The 22,320-nt window shown below is 46.6% G+C and overlaps 1 protein-coding gene across 1 annotated transcript in view; it reads left to right on the top strand.

Moving 5' to 3' along the window:
* DNAH3 (dynein axonemal heavy chain 3) overlaps window positions 1-22,320 on the top strand; it is a 129,670-nt gene that overhangs the window by 46,824 nt on the left and 60,526 nt on the right. Inside the window, exons 27-37 of the mRNA XM_032967309.2 lie at window positions 4,798-4,912; window positions 6,250-6,448; window positions 8,121-8,229; window positions 8,854-8,967; window positions 11,776-11,952; window positions 12,407-12,498; window positions 14,168-14,387; window positions 17,675-17,809; window positions 19,904-20,015; window positions 20,315-20,556; window positions 22,085-22,185. Coding sequence (XP_032823200.2) covers window positions 4,798-4,912; window positions 6,250-6,448; window positions 8,121-8,229; window positions 8,854-8,967; window positions 11,776-11,952; window positions 12,407-12,498; window positions 14,168-14,387; window positions 17,675-17,809; window positions 19,904-20,015; window positions 20,315-20,556; window positions 22,085-22,185 — 1,616 coding nt within the window. The remainder of the gene's footprint in view (window positions 1-4,797; window positions 4,913-6,249; window positions 6,449-8,120; window positions 8,230-8,853; window positions 8,968-11,775; window positions 11,953-12,406; window positions 12,499-14,167; window positions 14,388-17,674; window positions 17,810-19,903; window positions 20,016-20,314; window positions 20,557-22,084; window positions 22,186-22,320) is intronic.

Below are 22,320 nucleotides of genomic sequence, written 5' to 3'. Positions count from 1 at the left end.
ATTCACGAAGGAGATGTGTGCATCAGCCTGAAGATGTTCTGATGCGATTGATAGGCTGTGCCAGTCTCTTTGAGGAATGACAAAGCCACGAGGTGCGATGTTTGGTTCTCAGAGGTAATGTTATTAGTTTAAGGCAGTGGTTCTTAACCATCACTAATGCCTTGCACCCCTTTGCTTGTCAATCGTTAAAAAAATCTGTAAAGTAAAAAAATGCATATGGTTTGATGAAACAAAGTTCTTGAACCTACGTGACCTTGCTTAATTTGTGTTTTAGACGATTTACCGTCTGAGAAAAATCTGGGCATGCCTCGCTACCCCCAGAAAGGGCATCTCGCACCCCCCAGGGGGTTGCGTGCACCCCAGTATCAAAATATGAAAACATGAGAATAGTATGTATCCTTTCTGGAAATAAAACAGGTGTTAAGATCTTGATTTAAAGCTTTCGTGACTGCAGGAATCCATACTCTTTGGTTCTTTCGGTTGTCCCACCTAAAGCTGATTGCTCGTGTTGCGATTGAAACGTCGATGTGATCTATTATTTTTCTATCTACGTGACTTTACCGAAAGAACCAAAGAGTATTGATGTTAAGATGTTCAAACACCAAATGGAAACCTTTTTCAAGGAACCAAGTCTGCATTAATCACATGTACGTGTGGTGAACATGCAGACAAAAGGCTAAAACCTATTCTTATTTATTCATACTTTGATACTGGAAAAAAAGGTCCCAATTGGTAGCTGCCCACCCCAAGCTATAGATGCTCTCATAGTGCATTGTCTTTGTGCTATTCGCCTTTTGGCGTTCTCTGGTCTGACACAAGGCCCTAAAGAAGGCTCTCTCTGGTGTAGGCGAATCAGTTTCAAAGACAATGCATATATTACCAGAGCGTCTCTCAACGAGGAGGCATCCAGTGAAGAATCAACTCCACAGTTAAAATTTAACCCCCTTAGGCTCACAATACACGCATGAAATCACGTTGATGTCCGTAAGAGCGTCTCGCATGCACCGTAGAGATTGCATGTCATTGATTCGCAGGGTCCCCTGCAGCCACCAGAAGTGCTAATATTCGCCACAGTGTTTCATAATAAAAACATATATATCCTTGAATCGAAACGTGAACCCTGAATCGTACCAATGTGTCGAACTGTAATGGTAGCAAATAGTCACGTGACCATTAGTTAAGTTATTTACTCTTGTACAATATCTCACTTTTGCCATAACTTTCTAATTAGGATTTGCACGCGTGCTCAATTTATGCTTTTACAGAATGTTGCTATTAATGTACAATCAGAAAAATTTCATTGAAATAACCTAAAGCAAAAACTTTTAATATAAACAGCTTGGCAGTATCGTAATACTGAGCTTCATAAATTTTACCCTACTCATGATCAATGCAATTTAAGGGATTTAATTTAAGTGCTCTTGTGATCTGATTAAATTAATTATACCAACATAGACTGATGATGATTATTTAAGTGGATCGTAGCCCTTTTGAAATGCATTAGCGCATTCATGTAATATTTGTGCTTTGACGTCAAAGCACTCATAAATAAAGGACTATACAGCGATCTTCATGCTAATCCAATGAACATATTATATATAAATCTGATTAAGGTTTCTCTGGTCTTATATGGACATAGAGCAGGGCCATGATCCAGCACACACGGCCAAACATTTGAGGCAATTTTCTGGGTTGATAGCTGGCAGTCTCCTAACCTTCATTCTCAATCATTGAGCCCAGAGTTTTTTAACTCACCAACATGTGGCACTTATTTCTGAAGTCACCAAATGGCCCTCGTTCGAATACAAATGACCGTTTGTGTGATCGTGCCCGACGATTGTGTAAGCATGTTCAACGTGCGTGTATGCGCAAGCTCGATATGATCCGAATGTAAGTCAGCTGTCTCCACATGGCGTGGGATGTTTATCAATCATCAGGCATGTGCAGCGTGCACCAACTGAAGTTGTATTTGAAAGGCGATACATTGGCATCCTCCGTGAATGTACGTTCGTGGTGCATGAGGAATGGTGTTTGTCCCACCCATCATCACCATCATTATTATTATTAAATAAATACGTCATCCATTCATTAATCCACTGCTGGATGAAGGCCTTCCCGCTGGTATTATAGTAATCAATACAATCAAAGACAATCCAGTGCAGTGTGCCATGTCCCTCTTTACTCAACTGCTCATTCATCTTTGTGAGCAGGTCTAAGCCAGTGATGGCAATTCCTTTGATGGGGTTGGAGTGGAGGGATCATTATCTTCTAATGTCAACCACTGCTGGCATATGACAAAGCGGTACTTGCCCCTCCCCCCTCTCTTACCTATATAACCTGTTCACCAAGGTTCCTGTGCCTGACACCTTAGCAATAATTTAAGATTTAGTCCAACATGGGCTGAATCCTGATGTTCCGACTCTGGTTAGACACTGCCTTACCAATGGAATGGTACTTTCTACAAACAAAATAAAGGTACCCCCATGGGTTCCCCCTTATCACCAGTGATAGTGAATGTTTTCATGGAGAAATTTGAAACAGATGCCATCCTGACATCCACCCTCAGACCTTCCATGTGGAAGAGATATGTAGACGACACTTTCGTCGTTTGGCCACATGGCCTGCCAGCATTAAACCAATTTCTCAACCACATTAATTCCATACACCCATTCATCGAATTCACCATGGAAGTGGAGAAGGATGGTAAACTACCATTCCTGGATGTTTGTTTGAGAGGAGGCCTGACGGCTCGTTGGGACACTCTGTCTACAGGAAAGCCACCCACACAGATTCCTATCTGAAACCTGATTCCTACCACCACCCGGCACAGAAGAATTCCCTCATCAAAACACTACACCATAGGGCCCACTGCATTTCTGACCAACACCACCTAACCAGTGAACTGGAACACGTACACCAGGCCCTCAAGATGAATGGGTACTCGGACCGTATTATTTGCAAAGCTGTCTCCAACCATGGAGAACAACTCCCTGAGATGCCGATCAAAACCATCACCTTGCCATACATAGCAGGCGTTACCAAAAATATTTCCAAAATCTTAAACAAACACAAGATCCATGTCCGATTCAATACAGTACACACAATCTGTGATCCCATCTGTGAAGGATGTCATTCCTGACATGCAATATCCTGGAGTCTACAAACTAAGTTGCACCTGTGGTGGCTGTTACATTGGGGAAACAAAACGACTTCTCGGACCGTGTTCGCGAACACAAGGCAGATCTGAAACATGGCAGAACCAATACCTCTGCTGTGGCTGATCATTGTTATAACGCTGTGGGCTCTCACGATGTTGTTTTTTCCGAGACCAAGGTACTCTGCAAACCTTCGGGCTACTATCAAAGGTTTGTTCATGAAGCCATCCAGATATATAAACATAGACATAACGTCAACCGAGAAGATGGATACAAATTGAGCAATCATTGGAAGGATGTTATTAACCAGGTAAAACCTTAACTGTTTATGGTTGTTCCATCATATTTGCCGGGCACTAGTCTATTTTGCCGAGTTAATTGCATCCCCAGCGTTTGGGCATTGTTGCTTCATTGGCATTGTTGCTGCAGTGGCGTTGTTGTTGCATCTTCCCCCCGCGCATCCCCAGCGCTCTCAGCCTCCCACTTCCAGCCCTGTTCACTTCCCCCCGTCCAGCTTCACGTCCTTCTCCTAGTGTCCACGCATCGCTCCCCTCCCCCTACCCCCTCTCTCTCCCCCCTTGCCCCTCCCCCCTCTTACTATGGCATCTCTCCCCCACTTCAGAAAAAAAAATATTGCTGTGGTTTTCCCACCTGATGACGATTGCTTGTGTTGCAATTGAAACGTCGTGATTTAATTTACTTTACGTTATACCTACGTGACTTTACCGAAATAACCAAAGAGTATAAAGCAGTACTTTAATGAACATTGGAGGGATGATGATGGACTGAACGGACCCCATCGATCCCATGAATATATATTCTTTGGGTCTTTCGGTAAAGCCACGTCGATATGAAAAATAATGAAAATATCACGACGTTTCGATCGCAACGCAAGCAATCGTCATCAGGTGAAAAAAAACACGCAAAGAACCCTATCCATAATACGTGAATGTCTGCGCATAAAAACTCACAAAGAGCCCAAACTGCAACCCCGACCAGCTCTGCACGAGTACTAGTCCTGTAACAACTGGTCACCAGCCAATCAGACACGAGTACTAGTCCGTTTCCTAACCGTCACCAGCCAAACAGCCACCGCTATTTTTTTCACCTGATGACGATTGCTTACGTTGCGATCGAAACATCGTGATATTTGTATTATTTTTTTATTATTTTTTCTATCTATGTGGCTACCGAAAGACCCAAAGAATATTAATTCCTGCAGTCACGAAAGCTTTAAACCCATGAATATAGTTAATCACCTCGCCCGGTGTACAGGAGGTCCTGGGTTCGATCCTGACCCTGACGCCGGTATATTTGTGAGTTTGCATGTTCTCCCAGCGGTCGCGTGGATTTTTTTCTCCAGGTCCTCGGCTTTTTTCCTCCACATTAGAAATGCCATGCTGTACACTTACACGTGATGATAAGCCACTTCGTTGAGCCATCATTTGTGGCTAAGTTGCTGCTGGAAAAAAAAAAACGAACGACCTAGCTCGGTGGGCCTTACCTGGTAAAATAAAACATACTGTGGTCTCAGCTTTGAGTTCAAAATAGTCGTCGGATGGTTTTGACGGCGAGCGCGAGTGTTGCCGTGGTTACAGCGGGCAATGCACGCGTGTTTGCGGTCGGTGTGTGGGTGGTACAGGCGTACCTCGGGAAGAGCAACGAGCAGATCAATGAGATTGTGGAGCTGGTGAGAGGAAAGCTGTCCGGTGGGGCTCGCTCCACTCTGGGGGCTCTCACCGTCATCGATGTTCATGGTATGCACGTACGTTAAACTTCTTTCGCACCGCACGTGGCCAACCGTGCCAATCGGGTGTGCGGAGGGAAAGGACAACAGACTGAACACAAACCATGTGTACCTCAACCCCAGTAATAGAGGTACAGGTGCAGCCCTGCAATTACTTCCTCACTACGCTGCTGATGGAAGGCCCTCCACTAGAGGGAGCTCAAGGGAAACTACCTCTGGAGGATATTTTGTCCGAACGTCTTGGAAGAAGTGGAAGTACCCACACATTACCCCACCACACGCCACCTGCCGATAGACTCCCTGTTGAGTGGCTTTCAAGCCTGTTGTTACCTGTCAAGGGCAGTGCTTTATTCATTTGCTTATGATCAATGTAAAATTTTCAGGAGAGGTCTTTCTTTCATCATTTCACCCCTTATTTGAATATTGCATGGGGATTTGGAAAGGTTACAAAAAAAACAGCATTTACCATTACCCAATGATTATCCTGAATCATTTATATTCATGGGACAAGAGACTAACAGGTCTGTAGTTCATCAGGTCAGCTTTAATGTTTCCAAATATGGAATCGATTGAGGCATCGTTCCATGATTGCCGTATACATTACGTTTATGGTTGCTTTTGTTCTGCCGCTCATTTATTGTCGTTAAATTGAGCGTCAGGGACATTCCGGCAGTGCGATTGTTAGCACGCTGGACTTGCAATTATGCGGTCGCCGATTACATTCTATCTGCCGGCGTAGCAGTTGAAACAACGATGCAAGTTTCTTAAAGCCCCACCAGCTATGTCCATCCCAACAGTTTAAATGGGTACACAACAGTCGGTGGTTCAGCAGGTTGTGTGTGTCTATATGTACTGGGGAGCAGTAGTGCAGCGTTTAGCACGTTGCGCAACGAACCAGACGACCCTCTCGTGGTCAACACCAGTGACGATTATCTGACCTGGTTATGGGCCTCCCCTAGGATGACTCAACCTCAAATGAGTGCCTGGTGCGGTGTGTAAACAGCGCCACTTGGGAGACAAAGGCGGCAGGGCGTGGTGTTCGCTAATGCCACTTGCCCCAACAGTCTGTTCAGGCTATACGGGGGATCTTTGTATTTGTACTGCTCCCACTTCTTCCAAGTCATTTGGCCAACTTGTAAGAGTAGGCCAAATACCCTCTCTCCAGAGGGGTTATCTCGAGAGCTCCGTTTTAGTCGAGGCCCATTTATCCAAGCAGTGGTGTTGAGCAAGCAGTTTCTGGGCTGCACCTTTAGCTTTTTTTGCGATCCAAAGTCTTTTCCACCCCCCCCCCCCCCCCCCACCGTGCTCCCCGCGCTCGTGAACGTCCGGACGCCGCACCGTGCGAAGCGCGCGACGTCGTGGCCAAGCTGGCGGAGATCGGCATCGCGAGCACCGACGACTTCCAGTGGCTGTCGCAGCTGCGCTACTACTGGGAGCAGGACGACGTGATGGTGCGCATGATCACCACCGAGCTCAAGTACGGCTACGAGTACCTGGGCAACTCCCCCCGCCTCGTCATCACGCCGCTCACCGACCGCTGCTACAGGCACGTGACGGTCTTTGCTCGCGAGCGCGCATCATGAAATAGTGAGAATCGATTTTTTTTTATTCTTTGTAATCGACGGGATTCGCGCGTCGTCACGTGCCCGGTGGATGGCGGTGACCGCAAACGACTTGCAAGCCAGAAGTTCACCAGATCGATCGACCTGGCGCGGCGGTTGAAACAATGGTGCAGGTTTCTTAAATCCTGCCTGCCCCTGTGCAGCCATCAGTGTGAATGGGTGTACCACAGTTTGTTGGTCGCCAGGATGCATGCCATGGGGCACCCTCTAAATGGGCCATCTCATCTCTTATGGAGGCCCTTCTGTGAGCAGTGCCGTGAGCAAGCAATTGCTGTGCTGCACTTTATACCCTTACGTGTCTTGTAAGCAGGACTAGAATATTTAATATGTGTGTAAGTCCTTGCCACATCACATAGCTTAGGGGCTTATGGGTTTAATACAGGGATGATTGGAATGGAATAGCTTTTATTTATTCCACAGTGAGGATGAATTTGTATCTCTCCCCCAGGCTCAGCTCTCAGGCAGCTGCTAAATTCTTATGCAACAAAATCTCCTGAAAGCCGGCAGAGGCACCATTACGTTAGGGAACTGCTGATTTATCCCATTACTGCATAATTTAAGTTTTGTCTGAAGTGCCTAACGCAGCGACTTAGCGTGGAGGGATCCCTATGTGCCGTACATCACGGACTTGTAAGCTATAACGCGAGCGCTTCTACTACTGGTGTGTGTGGGGAGCAGTAGTGTAGCGGTTAGCGCCCTGTGCTACGAACCCTGCATGCCGAGTTCGATTCCTGCTCACGGCCAACACCAGTGGCGACCATCTGAACCGGTCCTGGGCCTCCCCCTAGGTCGACTCAGCCTCAAATGAGTACCTAAAGCGATGTGTAAAAATTGCCACTATGAAGACAAAGGTGGTCGGGCCTGGTGCTGGCCACCCATCCTTCCGAGTGTTGTTTAGGCCTTTATAGGTGCTCGCGAATAGCACTTGCCCCAACAGTCTGTTAAAGGCTATACGGGGGATCTTTGTCTTTTTTGCCCTGTTTGTTTCAATAATATTATCTGGTGACAGCGTGAATTCCAAATTGCACATTCAAAATGTGTCCAGCCTCCGTCTCCTAATGGTAAAGCTTTAATGCCCTCCTAAACGTCAATAATTGATTTTCTGTGAAATCCTTGCTAATCATGGATCTGTGCTCTCTGTGTTCACTTCCCTTTGTCAGATAACAGACATTGATTATACAAAATGGGCGTCTACTTATCATTTACTTATTCATTGATATTGCGTCTTGCACAAGTGTAAAATACATCCATAAGCAGCAATGGAATTGAGTGGTGCATAGGTAACAGACATTGCCAAACGATCGTTAGGCATATTTTCCAACCAAGTCCATGAACAATGACTACTTCGTGACTGAAATTATAACAAGTGGGTACAATTGCAAAATCGAGTCTACAAAGATCGCCCCGTTGCTCTGAAGATTGGGGGTCATCGCTTGGAAAGTTATCGCCAGATAAATTTGTCTGCACGTGGCGTTGGGAGAGAGGGTGGTGGTGAAGTGCTCTCAGCCTCATTGGAATTCAGCTCAGCTGCTGTTCATTCGAAGCTTGTTGTCTGTAAGCTGTGGGATGTTCTGCAATTTTTTTGTCATCAAACAGAACCCTCATGGGAGCTCTCAAGCTGAACCTGGGAGGGGCTCCGGAAGGGCCGGCAGGGACCGGGAAAACAGAAACAACCAAGGACTTGGCCAAAGCGCTCGCAAAGCAGGTAGACTGGCGATGGTGATTTACATGGTAATGGTGAACACTGCTGCTTTGTAGCATTATTGTTTACACAAGAAAGCCTCACTGGGTCTCGTGACTTTTTCTTGAGGAGGGGTCATCTCAAGCTTTCGCGAAGGTTGCCGTCTATATTCCGATTGAGCAATTACGGCATGCTTTGATGAAGGCAGAAACCTGACATCCCTCTTATTTTCTATTCATTAAGTTTGGACGTGATTTGCGTGCCTTGCCGAATCTGCTCAGCACCTGTTGTACACTTACAGTTGTACGTGTACGAAGGTTGAGCGACGGCCGGATGGAATACCTCTCCTATATTTTGCACTCCTGTCGTGTTTGTGTACTGTTTGTTTTTGTAACATTATAACCAACCCCTACTGGACATCTGTGAAAAGATAGCATCTTTATAAACAGAGGACCGCAGAACTTTGGCAATTGTTGGCGTGGGCTCACCGCGTGGCTGCCTTTCTGCTTGGCTGTGGTTGCCCGTGCTTCCGAGTCATCGGATTCCTCCAGTATAAATATATATTGTGATTCTGATACGGTCACAGATGGGATTACTCTCAAGTGCAGTTTTCTTACTTAATGCGTGGTTTCTATGTTCATCCCCAAGTGTGTGGTGTTCAACTGCTCTGATGGCCTGGATTATCAGGCTATGGGCAAGTTCTTCAAAGGGCTCGCCCAAGCCGGAGCCTGGGCCTGCTTTGATGAATTCAACCGGATCGAGGTATTCTCACGCAGCACGCAACAGATTCGTCAATTCATGGAAAATTAAAAGCACGAGCCACAGGAGTGTGATTGTGGCCATGCAACCCAAAGTAGTATGGTCGGCTACGTACGATGCGAAATAAGTTCAACACACATACGTACATATGGTAAACCACTGTAGGCTGCACCCCGTCAACAGAAGAGGAATAGCAGAAATACACAAACTCTCTCCTAAAGGACTCTCTTCGTTTGCTAGCAGACCTCGACATTGGCATTTAGCTCCTGAACATCGCCTATTCGCAAGAATAAAATCGCGAGGGTGACATTCTACGCCACTTTTGTAGCTCGCATTGACTGTATTTGAGGATCGAGTTAAAAAGTGCATTGATTACGCAACACCATCAGTGTGTGAGGAGCCTTTGCTATAATCAAGGATTCCTTTCTTGTTCAGGCTTTGATCAGCATTCCACGGTTATAATTCACGTGTTGAGTTAAATGTTTCTTTTGCAAATTATCTTCTTAAGGCTAATAGAGGCAATGATTTGTTTAACTTTGTTCCGACTGGTATTTTATTTGAAACGCAATTTCTAAATGTCTAATTGGGAGTCCTAGTGACTTTCTCGCTTGTTATTGATCCAAGTTTAATTACAGTAAAACTCCCACCTCTGCTTACAGCTGCACAGCAATATCTCTGGGAAATTGCCGAAGCGAACAGTCTGCATGAAGTTGAATGTGCAAAAAACCCTAATTTACCCTATTTTCAATAGTTGTTCATTGTGCAGCAGCATCATCATTTAAATGTAGATGTATAATGTTACCTGCTACTAAAGTACTCAACCACAATAACTACATCTATGCACTTGGTCATGTCCATGTGCAGAGTGCTGTTTTGCAGCCTCTTGCTTGTAATCTGATGCTTTGGAGACGTGGGTTTGGAGATCACATAGACATGGGTTGGGAGATTATATAGACATGGCTTGAGAGATCACATAGACATGGCTTGGGAGATCACGTAGACATGGCTTGAGAGATCACATAGACATGGCTTGGGAGATCATGTAGACATGGGTTGGGAGATCACATAGACATGGCTTGGGAGATCATATAGACATGGGTTGGGAGATCACATTGACATGGCTTGGGACATCACGTAGACATGGCTTGGGAGATCACATTGACATGGGTTAGGAGATCACATAGACATGGCTTGGGAGATCACATAGACATGGCTTGGGAGATCACATAGACATGGCTTGGGAGATCACATAGACATGGCTTGGGAGATCACATAGACATGGCATGGGAGATCACATAGACATGGGTTGGGAGATCACATAGACATGGCTTGGGAGATCACATTGACATGGGTTAGGAGATCACATAGACATGCGTTGGGAGATCATGTAGACATGGCTTGGGAGATCACATAGACATGGCTTGGGAGATCACATTGACATGGGTTAGGAGATCATATAGACATGGCTTGGGAGATTACATAGACATGGGTTGGGAGATCACGTAGACATGGCTTGGGAGATCACATTGACATAGCTTGGGAGATCATGTAGACATGGCTTGGGAGATCACATAGACATGGCTTGAGAGATCACATAGACATGGCTTGGGAGATCACATAGACATGGGTTGGGAGATCACATTGACATGGGTTGGGAGATCACATAGACATGGCTTGGGAGATCACATAGACATGGGTTGGGAGATCACATAGACATGGGTTGGGAGATCACATAGACATGGCTTGGGAGATCACATAGACATGGCTTGGGACGTCACGTAGACATGGGTTGGGAGATCACATTGACATGGGTTAGGAGATCACATAGACATGGCTTGGGAGATCACATAGACATGGCTTGGGAGATCACATAGACATGGCTTGGGAGATCACATAGACATGGCTTGGGAGATCACATAGACATGGCTTGGGAGATCATATAGACATGGCTTGGGAGATCATATAGACATGGCTTGGGAGATCACATAGACATGGCTTGGGAGATCACATAGATATGGCTTGGGAGATCATATAGACATGGGTTGGGAGATCACGTAGACGTGGCTTGGGAGATCACATAGACATGGCTTGGGAGATCACATAGACATGGGTTAGGAGATCACATAGACATGGCTTGGGAGATCACGTAGACATGGCTTGGGAGATCACATAGACATGGGTTGGGAGATCACATAGACATGGCTTGGGAGATCACATAGACATGGCTTGGGAGATCACATAGACATGGGTTGGGAGATCACATAGACATGGGTTGGGAGATTACATAGACATGGCTTGGGAGATCACATAGACATGGCTTGGGAGATCACATAGACATGGCTTGGGAGATCACATAGACATGGCTTGGGAGATCACATTGACATGGCTTGGAGGATCACATAGACATGGCTTGGGAGATCACGTAGACATGGGTTGGGAGATCACATTGACATGGCTTGGGAGATCACATAGACATGGGTTGGGAGATCACGTAGACATGGGTTGGGAGATCACATTGACATGGGTTGGGAGATCACATAGACATGGCTTGGGAGATCACGTAGACATGGGTTGGGAGATCACATTGACATGGCTTGGGAGATCACATAGACAAGTAAAATAATAAAAATAAACCTTCACGAACACGGCATGGGGAGGCCTCCATCGAGCAGTGGATTCACACAGGAGCTTTAAACTATTGTAATTTATTTTCACTATTAATAGTGGTCGTCTTCCTTGCAACAGAGGAAACGACTGTCCAGTGATTCTCTCAGAATAGACAGGGAATCGATGTTGCGCGGCGCTGTCCAGGTGGAGGTGCTGTCGGTGGTGGCCCAGCAGATCCTGAGCATTCAGCAGGCGATCGTGCGCAACCTCAAGCGCTTCATCTTCGAGGGCACCGAGCTGTCGCTCAACGCCACGTGCGCCGTCTTCATCACCATGAACCCGGGCTACGCCGGGCGGGCCGAGCTGCCCGACAACCTGAAGGTGCCTCCGCCCCCTGTGGGCAAATCGGTGGAAAGCATCCAAATCACGAACGGCGGCCACTGTTTGAAGAGCCCCATACGTTGCAGTGGGTAGATGGAGGGACGAGACGGTTTGGAGTTGGACCACACTAGCCCAGCACATGCTACGCCCACATACCGCTTTGGCGATTGGGCATTTGGGCCGCTGCTTTTACCGACCGCGATATAACATATTTATATTTGCGCAAGCTAACCCAAAAAATATTTTTTGTAAGTAATGTTGTTTGCGAAAGCCTACGTGTTAAACTGATTTAAAATTAACCTAATCAACTGGCCAACCAGCCACTAGTCCTAGCCACCCCACTGACCAAAATCCTTAGACACGATTTGTCCACGTCGCGTTTTTGATTGATGAATCGTCATTTGAGTCTCTCAGGCTAAACGTAGGAAATTTTTAAATTGTTTTTCACCATCAGGTGCTGTTTCGTACCGTGGCCATGATGGTGCCGGACTACGCCTTGATTGGAGAGATCTCCCTCTACTCCATGGGATTCATCGACTCTCGCAGGTACATATCTATCAAGCGCATTTTTACTTTGTCTCCAAGTAGGCGAGACGTACCATAAGCCCACCGCTACATTCACTAAGAGCACGGGTGTATCATTGCACAATGTCACAGTGGGTAAATGTAGCTTTAAATTCAATTTAATCAACTCTTGCTATCACACACATATAAGTGGTAAATGTGTTTCCCATTGGCCATTGTAATTTCTACAAACACAGTTGATGAGTCATCAGCTCACTGCAATTTTAATACATTTTCCAGTGCTAAGCTTTTTTCCATGGTATTTCAAGCTGATGTTTTTTAGTCGTTTCATAGATGGCATTGGCCGTGATTACCTCTCAAGCTTTGTAATTGTTTCAGTGTTTAATCTCAGCTTTTTGACATCTCGTCTTTTGTTAATAAATTAGTATTTTTACGAATTGACGATAACAATAATTATGATGATGACGAAACTGTGTTTTGTAGTGCTTTACACGCGATCAATGACCTGCATCACATCTCATCCCAGCACATTTGAAAGGGCACTCCCTGAGTGGCAGCTGTGCACCATAACGTGGCTCTGCTTCTGGCCTGTAAACGAGCATTAGCCTACTCTTTGGTTCTTTCTATACTGTTTAACACGTAGGCTTTCAGAGTGCAAATGTTGTGGCTTTGCTCTCCAACACACCGGTGTGCTGTACTTGTAATGAATCGGCGTGTTCTGTTCACGGGACAAACCTTACTAATTGGCTGTGTCGGGTGGTGGCGGGTTTAACAAAACATTTATATATTTACGCGATCTCACCCAAAAAACCTGTATTATGGAGCATTTGCCTGTCAGTAGAGGGTGATGATTGCTGTGGTAAGCTTACTTTAGTAATTCGCAAGTAATTTTTAGAATTTAGCAACTTTGTATCGTTATGCACTTTTAAATCTCGATTGAGGACTCGTGTCTTGAGAATTGCTTTTTGTGTTTAGTTTGTTGTCCTTCCCCCGCACCTCCGAATAGCACGGTTGGCTACGCACGGTGTGTGAAACGAAGTTCAACACATAGTTACATGACGCTGGTCTACTTTTGTGAATGACATCACAGGATCTGTTACGTTCACTGTGAAGCAGACGCCACATATTTTACGATTATTCTACCCGCAGTATTAATCAGGGCGGCCGTCGGGCACAAACTGCGAACCTCTGCAACAAGCGGCGAATGCGCTACCACTTGGCCATATCATTGAGATAAATATATCATGTTCAAGAGAGACCTGGCAGGAATTCAAAGTTGTATAAACAGGAGCACAATTCGCCAACAGAAAATCCCTTGCGATTATGTATGTATGTCGAACTTCTTTCGCACCGTACGTAGCCAACAGTGCTCATGCATGACGCAGATAAAACGTGACACAGCAGTCATCTTCTTAGAAATATAAACACAATAACCAGATGTGTTTGGCATATCCGAAATTGCGTTTGCGAGCTGTACCGTGCGTTGTTTCGGCGCGACGTCCAACAGTTCCGATCCGAACGCGCTGACACGGCACGTCAAAACGCATTCCGACAGCGGTGCAGCACAACCGCGAAAAAAAACCCCCCTACCACGGCAGTGTTCACAGACGCGCACGCTTACTACCAAGCCTGTGACTCAATCGTGAATTCGGCTCGACGCTCTGGGCCCCCCCCTCCCCGCCCCGTGCAGCCTGTCCCACAAGATCGTGGCGACGTACCGCCTGTGCTCGGAGCAGCTGTCCTCCCAGCACCACTACGACTATGGAATGCGCGCCGTCAAGTCGGTGCTGACGGCCGCCGGCAGCCTCAAGCTGCGCTACCCCGAGGAGAGCGAGAGCGTGCTGCTCCTCCGCGCCCTCATCGACGTCAACCTGGCCAAGTTCCTCGCTCAGGACGTGCCCCTCTTCCAGGTGCCGTGCGCCCCCCCCCCCCCGATTGTGCGGGGGGAGGAGGGTGGGGGGTGGTCAGGAGGGGCGGGGAAAGCACTTAATGAGATGTCTGACACCTCCGATTAGTGTGGTTGGCTACGTACGGTGCGAAAGAAGTTGAACATGCACACATGCATGACATGTCTAGTGCCATAGTGCAAGTAATAATAAAAAAACGTAACTACGTTCGTAATTTAAGATCGAGATCAAAAAGTCATCACGGCCCAAGCCGTTGATGCCATTGTGCCACGCCAATGCTTGAATAATCATGTTTTTATTTCATTTGGCGTCATTCACGCTAATTGCATCCCATAATGATGTACATTCATTATATATAACGGACCAAATCCTCTATGCAGTTACTACCAAGCAAATGAAAACCATACGACAAAAGCAACATTACAAATGAATAAACAAATGAAGAAATGGCATCAAAATGAAAGTCACAAACAACAAACAAGTTATCACAACAGAGAAATTAGTCCATTGGGTCTCTCATCCCAGACCACAACTCCAACTTCCAACCAAGCCAGGAAACCTTCACAGGAGGAGAGGCGGTGGAGTGACCAAAACGTCACGACTTGTTTATGCCAATCGGTCAAATGTCCAAAATGTGAGGACCTACTTTTCAGCGTATGCCTGGATGTTTACTGTAGATGCTGATTTAAAAGTGCACAGCTCCTAGTGGCTTCCGAATATCAGAAGGAAGAGCATTCCAGATGGCGGCAGAAGTGCTTCTGAAAGCGCATGATGCGGTGACCGTCTTTGTTCATACAGAGGAGGGCACTCGTCCTGTCAATCAGAATGTCAGCAGCCATGACCACAGCCACAGATTCGACAGCTGCAGCAGCTGACTCTGTCAGATAATCATCACTGGTGTTGACCATTGAGTGGGAATTGAACCTAGTTCGTATTCCAGCGTGCTAACCGCTGCACCACTGCATACACGCACATACGCATACACACACGCATACCCAAATACAAAGATCGCCCATATAGCCTGAACAGACTCTTAGCGCAAGTGCTGTTAGCGAGCACCTATCAAGGCTGGTACAGCACACGAGGGGGTGGGTGGCCAGCACCACGCCCGGGTGCCTTTGTCTCTCTAGTGGCGATGTTTATACACCTCACCAGGTACTCATTTGAGGCTGAGTTATTTTCAGTCGTGACAGGAAATGATCAAATCATTTCAATCCTACTCTTTGTTTTTTTTTCGGTAAAGTCACATAGGTAAAATAAAATAAATGGAAACAACTAAATTAAATCACGACGTTTCGGAGGCAACACAAGCTTCCGTCTTCAGGTGGAACAGACACAGCAAAATTAGCTGTATCAAGTGAACAGCTCTGGGACACACGAGATTATATACAGGTTAAGGGGGGGGGGGGAGGAGCCAGGAAGAGACGTGAGTGGGGAGTGGGGGGCTTAGTTAAGCCGCCTTTTGTTATTCTGCAGGAGGTTCTGGGGGAGGGTGATGGCGTGCTGCACGAGAGCGAGTACAATCCTGGTAGAAACGGAAATGGCTGTATAATTATAAGCCAGCTAAAGTTTGACTTGGTTGATGACATCTTTCCAGAAGTTGCTCAATTTAAAACCGTCCTCTCGGTTGAAGTTGTGTCTATGTTTGTATATATCTGGATGGCTTCATGGACAAATCTCTGGTAATAACCGGGAGGTTTGCATAGTACTTTGGTATCGGAGAAAATAATGTCATGAGAACCCGCTGTGTTGAAACAATGATCAGCCACGGCCGAAGAATTCGTTCCGCTGTGTTTTAAATCTGAATCCTCTCTAAAAAGTGAGAGCTGAAAGCCCATCGTCTTCAATTGACAAAAGGATACCATGAAACTGCATCGGTAATCATTTTCATTCTCCAAACCGTGTTTATGCGAAAACACTTTGAAACATTCTGAGAAACGGTTTACATCGAGGGAGCACTGTATTGTTGGCCCACATATATGAGCAAGAGAGCCATTCTCTCTGTTCCATTATGAGAAGAGAAAGAACGGGATGGAGGAGAGCCCCAAGAGTGAATCACTGCATGCCTGCCCAGGTGTCTTTTAAAATACCTGTATTGTCCTTTTCCCAGAAAGTGTGTATTTTGGCTATGCTAAGGGTCACTTGCTTTCTCTCTCTTACGCATTTTTCATATGTCCACATAACCAGGCTCTGACTCAATGTGATTAATAATTGTGCTGTCATTGGTCACGAGCCTGCTACCACAAGATAATCAGAATCCTGGAGAAATCCGATGAGCTTTGAAGCTCTTTTTCACAGATGTTTTGTAGGGAGTAAGTCAGAAAGTTACAACAACAAAAACAATAGGAGTAGAAAGTATAGGAAAGGTAAGCAAATTACTAAAGTAAATAAGTAAACTAAAACCAATTTTTTTTTATTTTTACCAGGTAGCCCAACTAAGTGGCTTATCATGTAAGAAATGTATCGCAGCCAAAAAATCTGAACGCATGTTTTTTGTGTTATAATAACACATTTATATCTGTGTGGTAATCGTGCGGTTACATTAAGGCTTTCAAGGCTACCGGACCATCAATGACAATGCTAATGTTCGTTAAATATTGGGTGTGCTGAATGATCACAATTCAGCGTCATGATTTCATTCGAGAATAGATTACATTGGTTTTACGTGACGATGAACGCGTGCACCTCTGGTGGCTGCAAGGGTGATGTGAACCCATTACTTACGGCTTAAAAGGATCGACAAACATCGATTCTCGCACACGTGGATTCAATGCCTGCATCGTGAGCTTGGGGGGTGCTGCCATGGTGCAATGGCGAGCACACTGGACTTGCATTCCAGAATTCGCCAGATCTCCCTCCCCCCACTGCCACCCACCTCCGTCGACTCAGCAATATAAATGGGTATGCCGCAGTTGGTCTATCGGCATATCACGTGCGATGGGCTCAAGTGTGGCTACTCCTACATCTTCCAAGGCTTGGAAATGAAGACCAAATACCATGTAGAGGGCCTCTGTAGAAGTCCCTCTGGCGAAAATCCTTCCACCAGCAGTGGTGTGAGCAAGACATTGCAGGGCTTTACCTTTACTTACTGCCTCCGATTAGCACGGTTGGCTACGTACAGTCCGGAAGAAGTTCAACATACATTCATTATGATATAACAAGCAATATTAATCGACGAATCAATGTACTCTCAAACATCTATTTCACACACGCACACATCACCACTATTAGCGCAGGACTGTTTGAGTACCGGTGCCTCTTCCGTGTGTTGTCTTGATGGGCCTGCGCAGGGCATCATCTCCGACCTGTTCCCGGGGGTCGTGCTCCCAAAGCCAGACTATGACGTGTTCGTCCGTGCTCTCAATGAGAACATCGCCAAGCTGAACCTTCAGCCCGTGCCCTGGTTCATAGAGAAGATAATCCAGGTGAGCTCTCATCTGCCAACCCTGTGCGCGTGTGTGTATGCGTGAGGGAGCGGTAGTATAGCGGTTAGCGTGCTGCGCTACCTGCCGTCCCGAGTTCGATTCCCGCTCACGGCCAACACCAGTGACGATTATCTGAATCAGTCCTGGGCCTCCGTTAGGTCGACTCAGCCTCAAATCAGTACCTGGTGAGGTGTATAAACATCGCCACTAGGGTGGGAAAGGCGGCCAGGCGTGGTGCTGGCCACCCACCCCCTCGTGTGCTGTGCCGGCCTTGATAGGTGCTCGCTAACAGCACTTGCCCTAACAGTCTGTTTAGGCTTTATGGGGAATCTTTGTATTTGTGTATGCGCGTGTATGCAGTGGTGCAGGAGTTAGCACGCTGGAATACGAACTAGGTTCGATTCCCACTCAATGGTCAACACCAGTGATGATTATCTGAACCGGTGCTGGGCCTTCCACTAGGTCGACTCAGCCTCAAATGAGTACATGGTGCATTGTGTAAACATTGCCACTGGGGAGACAAAGGCGGTCGGGCGTGGTGCTGGCCACCCACCCAATCATGCCCCGTATCGGCCTTCATAGGTGCTCGCTAACATTACTTTCCCCAACAGTATGTTAAAGCTATACAGGGATTATTTTTCTGTGTGTGCTGACAGCAGCAGTGGCGTAGCAGTTAGCGCGCTGCGCTACGAACCTGGCGATGCGAGTTTAGCTAAGCCTTGAGTCTTTTTTGCATGTGGGTGGAAAAAAAGAGTGCCTGGACAAAAAAAGTATTTATATGAGGAGATACAATATCCATATGCGCAGGTAATAAACCTATACTCTGTACCGCCATCTAGCAAACCTCAAAGCCCAGTAGATAAGGACCTTGATGGATTGTATATGATTCACCAACCACAGCTTCCAAGAGCTGGATTACAAGCCACGTGTCATCTCGCTCAGTAAATTGTCTTTGAGCGGCAGAGCAATAATTGTGGGTAGCATTCTACTCCTTTCATTTCCATAATACAAGGTGCAGCGATGTTTGGTTGGACAGCTTACATTTTATTGCATTAACATTCATGGTTTAGATGTTTTTCTTCTTCATTAATATGCTACCCAGAGCTTTCCATGAAAGCTCATTTTAGCATTTTCCAAATCAATTTAGACAGTTAAGCCTCTGGTGGTTGGGGTTTACATCTGGCTCTTTGATGCCACTTGTCATAAGCGTGGCAACTTACACCAATTAAGAGGTCCACTCGCAACAGCACTTTAGTGGTAGCATTCCAGTCTGTATGCTGTAGACATTTTGACGGGAGCATTAGTAGTCTGTGTCAATCTGAAGGATTCTTATAACATGCGCAGGCGATGTTTATGTATGTGTGTTGAACTTCTTTCGCACCACATGTAGCCAACCGTGCATAATATCAGCAACAAAACTCTGCACCGGTTTATTTAGAGTTGGAGTCGTTGAGCGGCTTGTAAAATTTGTCCCCACATTTCTCATCTCAGACTTTTTTTTGTCTATCTCCACACATAATTCTGAAGCAGTAGTTGCAGCATATTAGCGCACTCGGCTATTTACCCAGCAGCCTGAGTTCGATTCCTTGCCAGTGGCTACAAACTGAAATTCCCCCCCCCCACCTTTTTACTAACCCACGATGATCAGTGGGCAAGGCCTTCATTCGGCGATGGGTTAACAATGGTTCTCAAAATAATTATCGCTGCAGATGTGTCGTGTAGTGGCTGGACAGGCCACGTCGCAACCCTTTCCGTACAACATCGTTAGACCATTAGACCGTTAGCCAATGGGGTGGTGGGGCAGTCGGCACTTTGAACACCTGTGTCCTAGACTAAAAAAAAACACTCGTTTATTGTGTGGACTTAGACAAATGAGCCACCTCCACGACTCTACCGTATACACGGCGCCAGTGAATATTAAATGCGCATCGCTGTCAATGACGTAATGCTTATAATGCTTCTGATTACTTAGTTGAGTAAAACCACGTTGAAACATCGCCCACCTCGTGGTGGCCTTGCGCTGTAAGAATAGCGCAAAGATAACAATTCCCAGATGTTGAATATGAAAAAAAATGTATCGTGATCCTCGTGTAGATTTACGAGATGATGCTGGTGCGTCACGGGTTCATGATCGTCGGAGACCCTCTCGCGGGGAAAACGTCTGCCTACAAGGTGCTGGCGGGCGCACTCGGGGACCTCTTTGCAGGCGAGTGACCGCGACGCTGCAGATCAAACGTCACCCTCCAGTTTTCCCAGGCAGCCCACAGTCCGGTGTTCTCTCTTTGCCTTCCCCAATATGCGGTACCTCCTACCAAACTGCAACAGCAGCGGCGAGCGATAGGCCCATGTGGCGATAGACCCACTGGTGATTACAACCAGCTTCATCAGGCGAGCAGCACTCAGCATTAGGTCACAGGAGAGCTGAACCCTACGCAGTGCCCCCACAGCCCCTCCTGACGCTAACTCGGCGAACGCCCCCTCGCCCCACGAACGGTCCGCTGCCAGAGGGCGCGATGGACGAATTTGCGGTGGAGTACCGTGTGATCAACCCCAAGTCCATCACCATGGGGCAGTTGTACGGCTGCTTCGACCCCGCGAGCCACGAGTGGACGGACGGCGTGCTGGCCAACGCGTTTCGCGAGCAGGCGTCGGCCACGGGGCCCGAAAGGCGGTGGATCGTGTTCGATGGGCCCGTGGACGCCGTGTGGATCGAGAACATGAACACGGTGCTCGACGATAACAAGAAGGTAACCGTGTGTGGCGTGCAGCGTAGGTGTGTCGACGCCTAAGGGCTCCATTCATTGCAACTACGGGACGTCTGGTAAAAACGTTACCAAGCTGCGGCGTGTACAAGATTCCCTGGGCACATGTCGTGACGAATACTGTAAGATCCGTACCGTGTCGTTCCACGAGCTGCATTGGTTTACTGGTGGGCCGAACTAATGCATTATATATGTCGCATTCGTTACAGACAAAGTGCTTGCCACAATTGAACCACGATACCTTGCTAATGTCGTCAAGGAAAACAAACCATCACGTCAACTCCAGTCATCCTAGAAGTGGCTTTTGGCTGACCATTGAACAAATTCGGTCACCGCATCGTGCGCTTTCAGATACGCTTCTGCAACCGTCTGGAACGCTCTTCCTTCCGATGTTAGGAGCCACTGGAGCTATGCACTTTTAAATCTAGATTGAAAACTCATTTTTTAAGAGCTGCCTTTTGTGTTTAGTTTGTTGTCCTTCCCCCGCACCTCCGATTACCACGGTTGGCTACGTATGGTGCGAAAGAAGTTAAATATACATGATGGTGACCGTGCGTCATTCACCCTCCCAAACTCGCGTTGAGTTCACAGCAACAGAAGTTGTCGTCAGGTCAAACGTTATTTCTTACTCAAGTGAGCATCGAGCCGGTGGATGGACATGGCACGTTCCTACGATGGGGACGGAGTCCCGCCAAAATGACAACCATTGTGGACTTAGTATTATTATATTGTGGACTTCCTCGCAGTGGTGCTCGTTTTATCAACGCCAAAAGGATGACGAGGAGCTGAGTCAACCCCCAACCGGGATTTGAACTCGCAACCTTCCAATCGCAAACTAATCGTTCCACCACTGAGCCACCTGCACCATTTAAATAGGGGGGGGGGGGGGAAACAACAATGCATATAAAACGAAAGAAAAATCAAACACACTCGTTATATATTGCATTATCAAGTGCACGTACCCCGTGGAATGCTTTTTCTTTCTCCTAGAAGCAATTTACCTTCAAGCTCTGCATGTCAAGTGTTGTCTGCTGTTCTTTCATAAGTTGAACGGATGAAATATTTCGCATTGTGCTCATTACTGTTGTTACATTGTTTTTGTAGCTCTATTTTGGTCTGGTTGTGGTGTAATAGTTTTCTGCAATGTAGATTCGTATTTTGTTTGTTGCGGTTGCACCCGACTTAAGAGCCGCATGGCTCACGGGGGCTATACCTAATAAATGAAACTTGAAAACATTACGTGAACCTTTTGAGCTCCACAGTTCGATCGTCGTGCTGGCTTAGAAACGTCTGTGGAAGTGCGTGGACTTTCACATAGGACTTGAATTTCAATAGAGCTCCTTCATTGTTTTCACTGCACGCGATGTAAAATGCAGAGTTGAATTTTTTTGACGACGCGTTTCAACCAGCGGAAATGTTTCACCCTTCCAGATGAGAGCTCAAACTAGGTGGAGTGGCGCGTTAAAGCATTAATTAATTGATTTCTTGTCGTCGATTTGTTTGCCTTTCGCAGCTGTGCTTGATGAGCGGAGAGATCATTCAAATGAGCCAAAAGATGAACCTCATCTTCGAGCCGGCGGATTTGGAGCAGGCGTCTCCAGCTACAGTCAGCAGGTGCAGAGGCAATGCCACTTGAGTGTACACGTTCAAGCATATGCTGGGTGGGTGCCCTTGATTACGAGCACGGCAAATTCTGGCATGGCATCGGAATCAATATAGGTGCAGTTTATTAAACACCCCGCCCCCTGC

This window comes from Petromyzon marinus, chromosome 37, assembly GCF_048934315.1.
Source record: "Petromyzon marinus isolate PM22_M1 ecotype Great Lakes invasive population chromosome 37, UKy_Petmar_22M1.pri1.0, whole genome shotgun sequence".
In the NCBI taxonomy this organism is placed as follows: Eukaryota; Metazoa; Chordata; class Hyperoartia; order Petromyzontiformes; family Petromyzontidae; genus Petromyzon; species Petromyzon marinus.
This window is presented reverse-complemented; position numbering and strand designations above follow the sequence as displayed.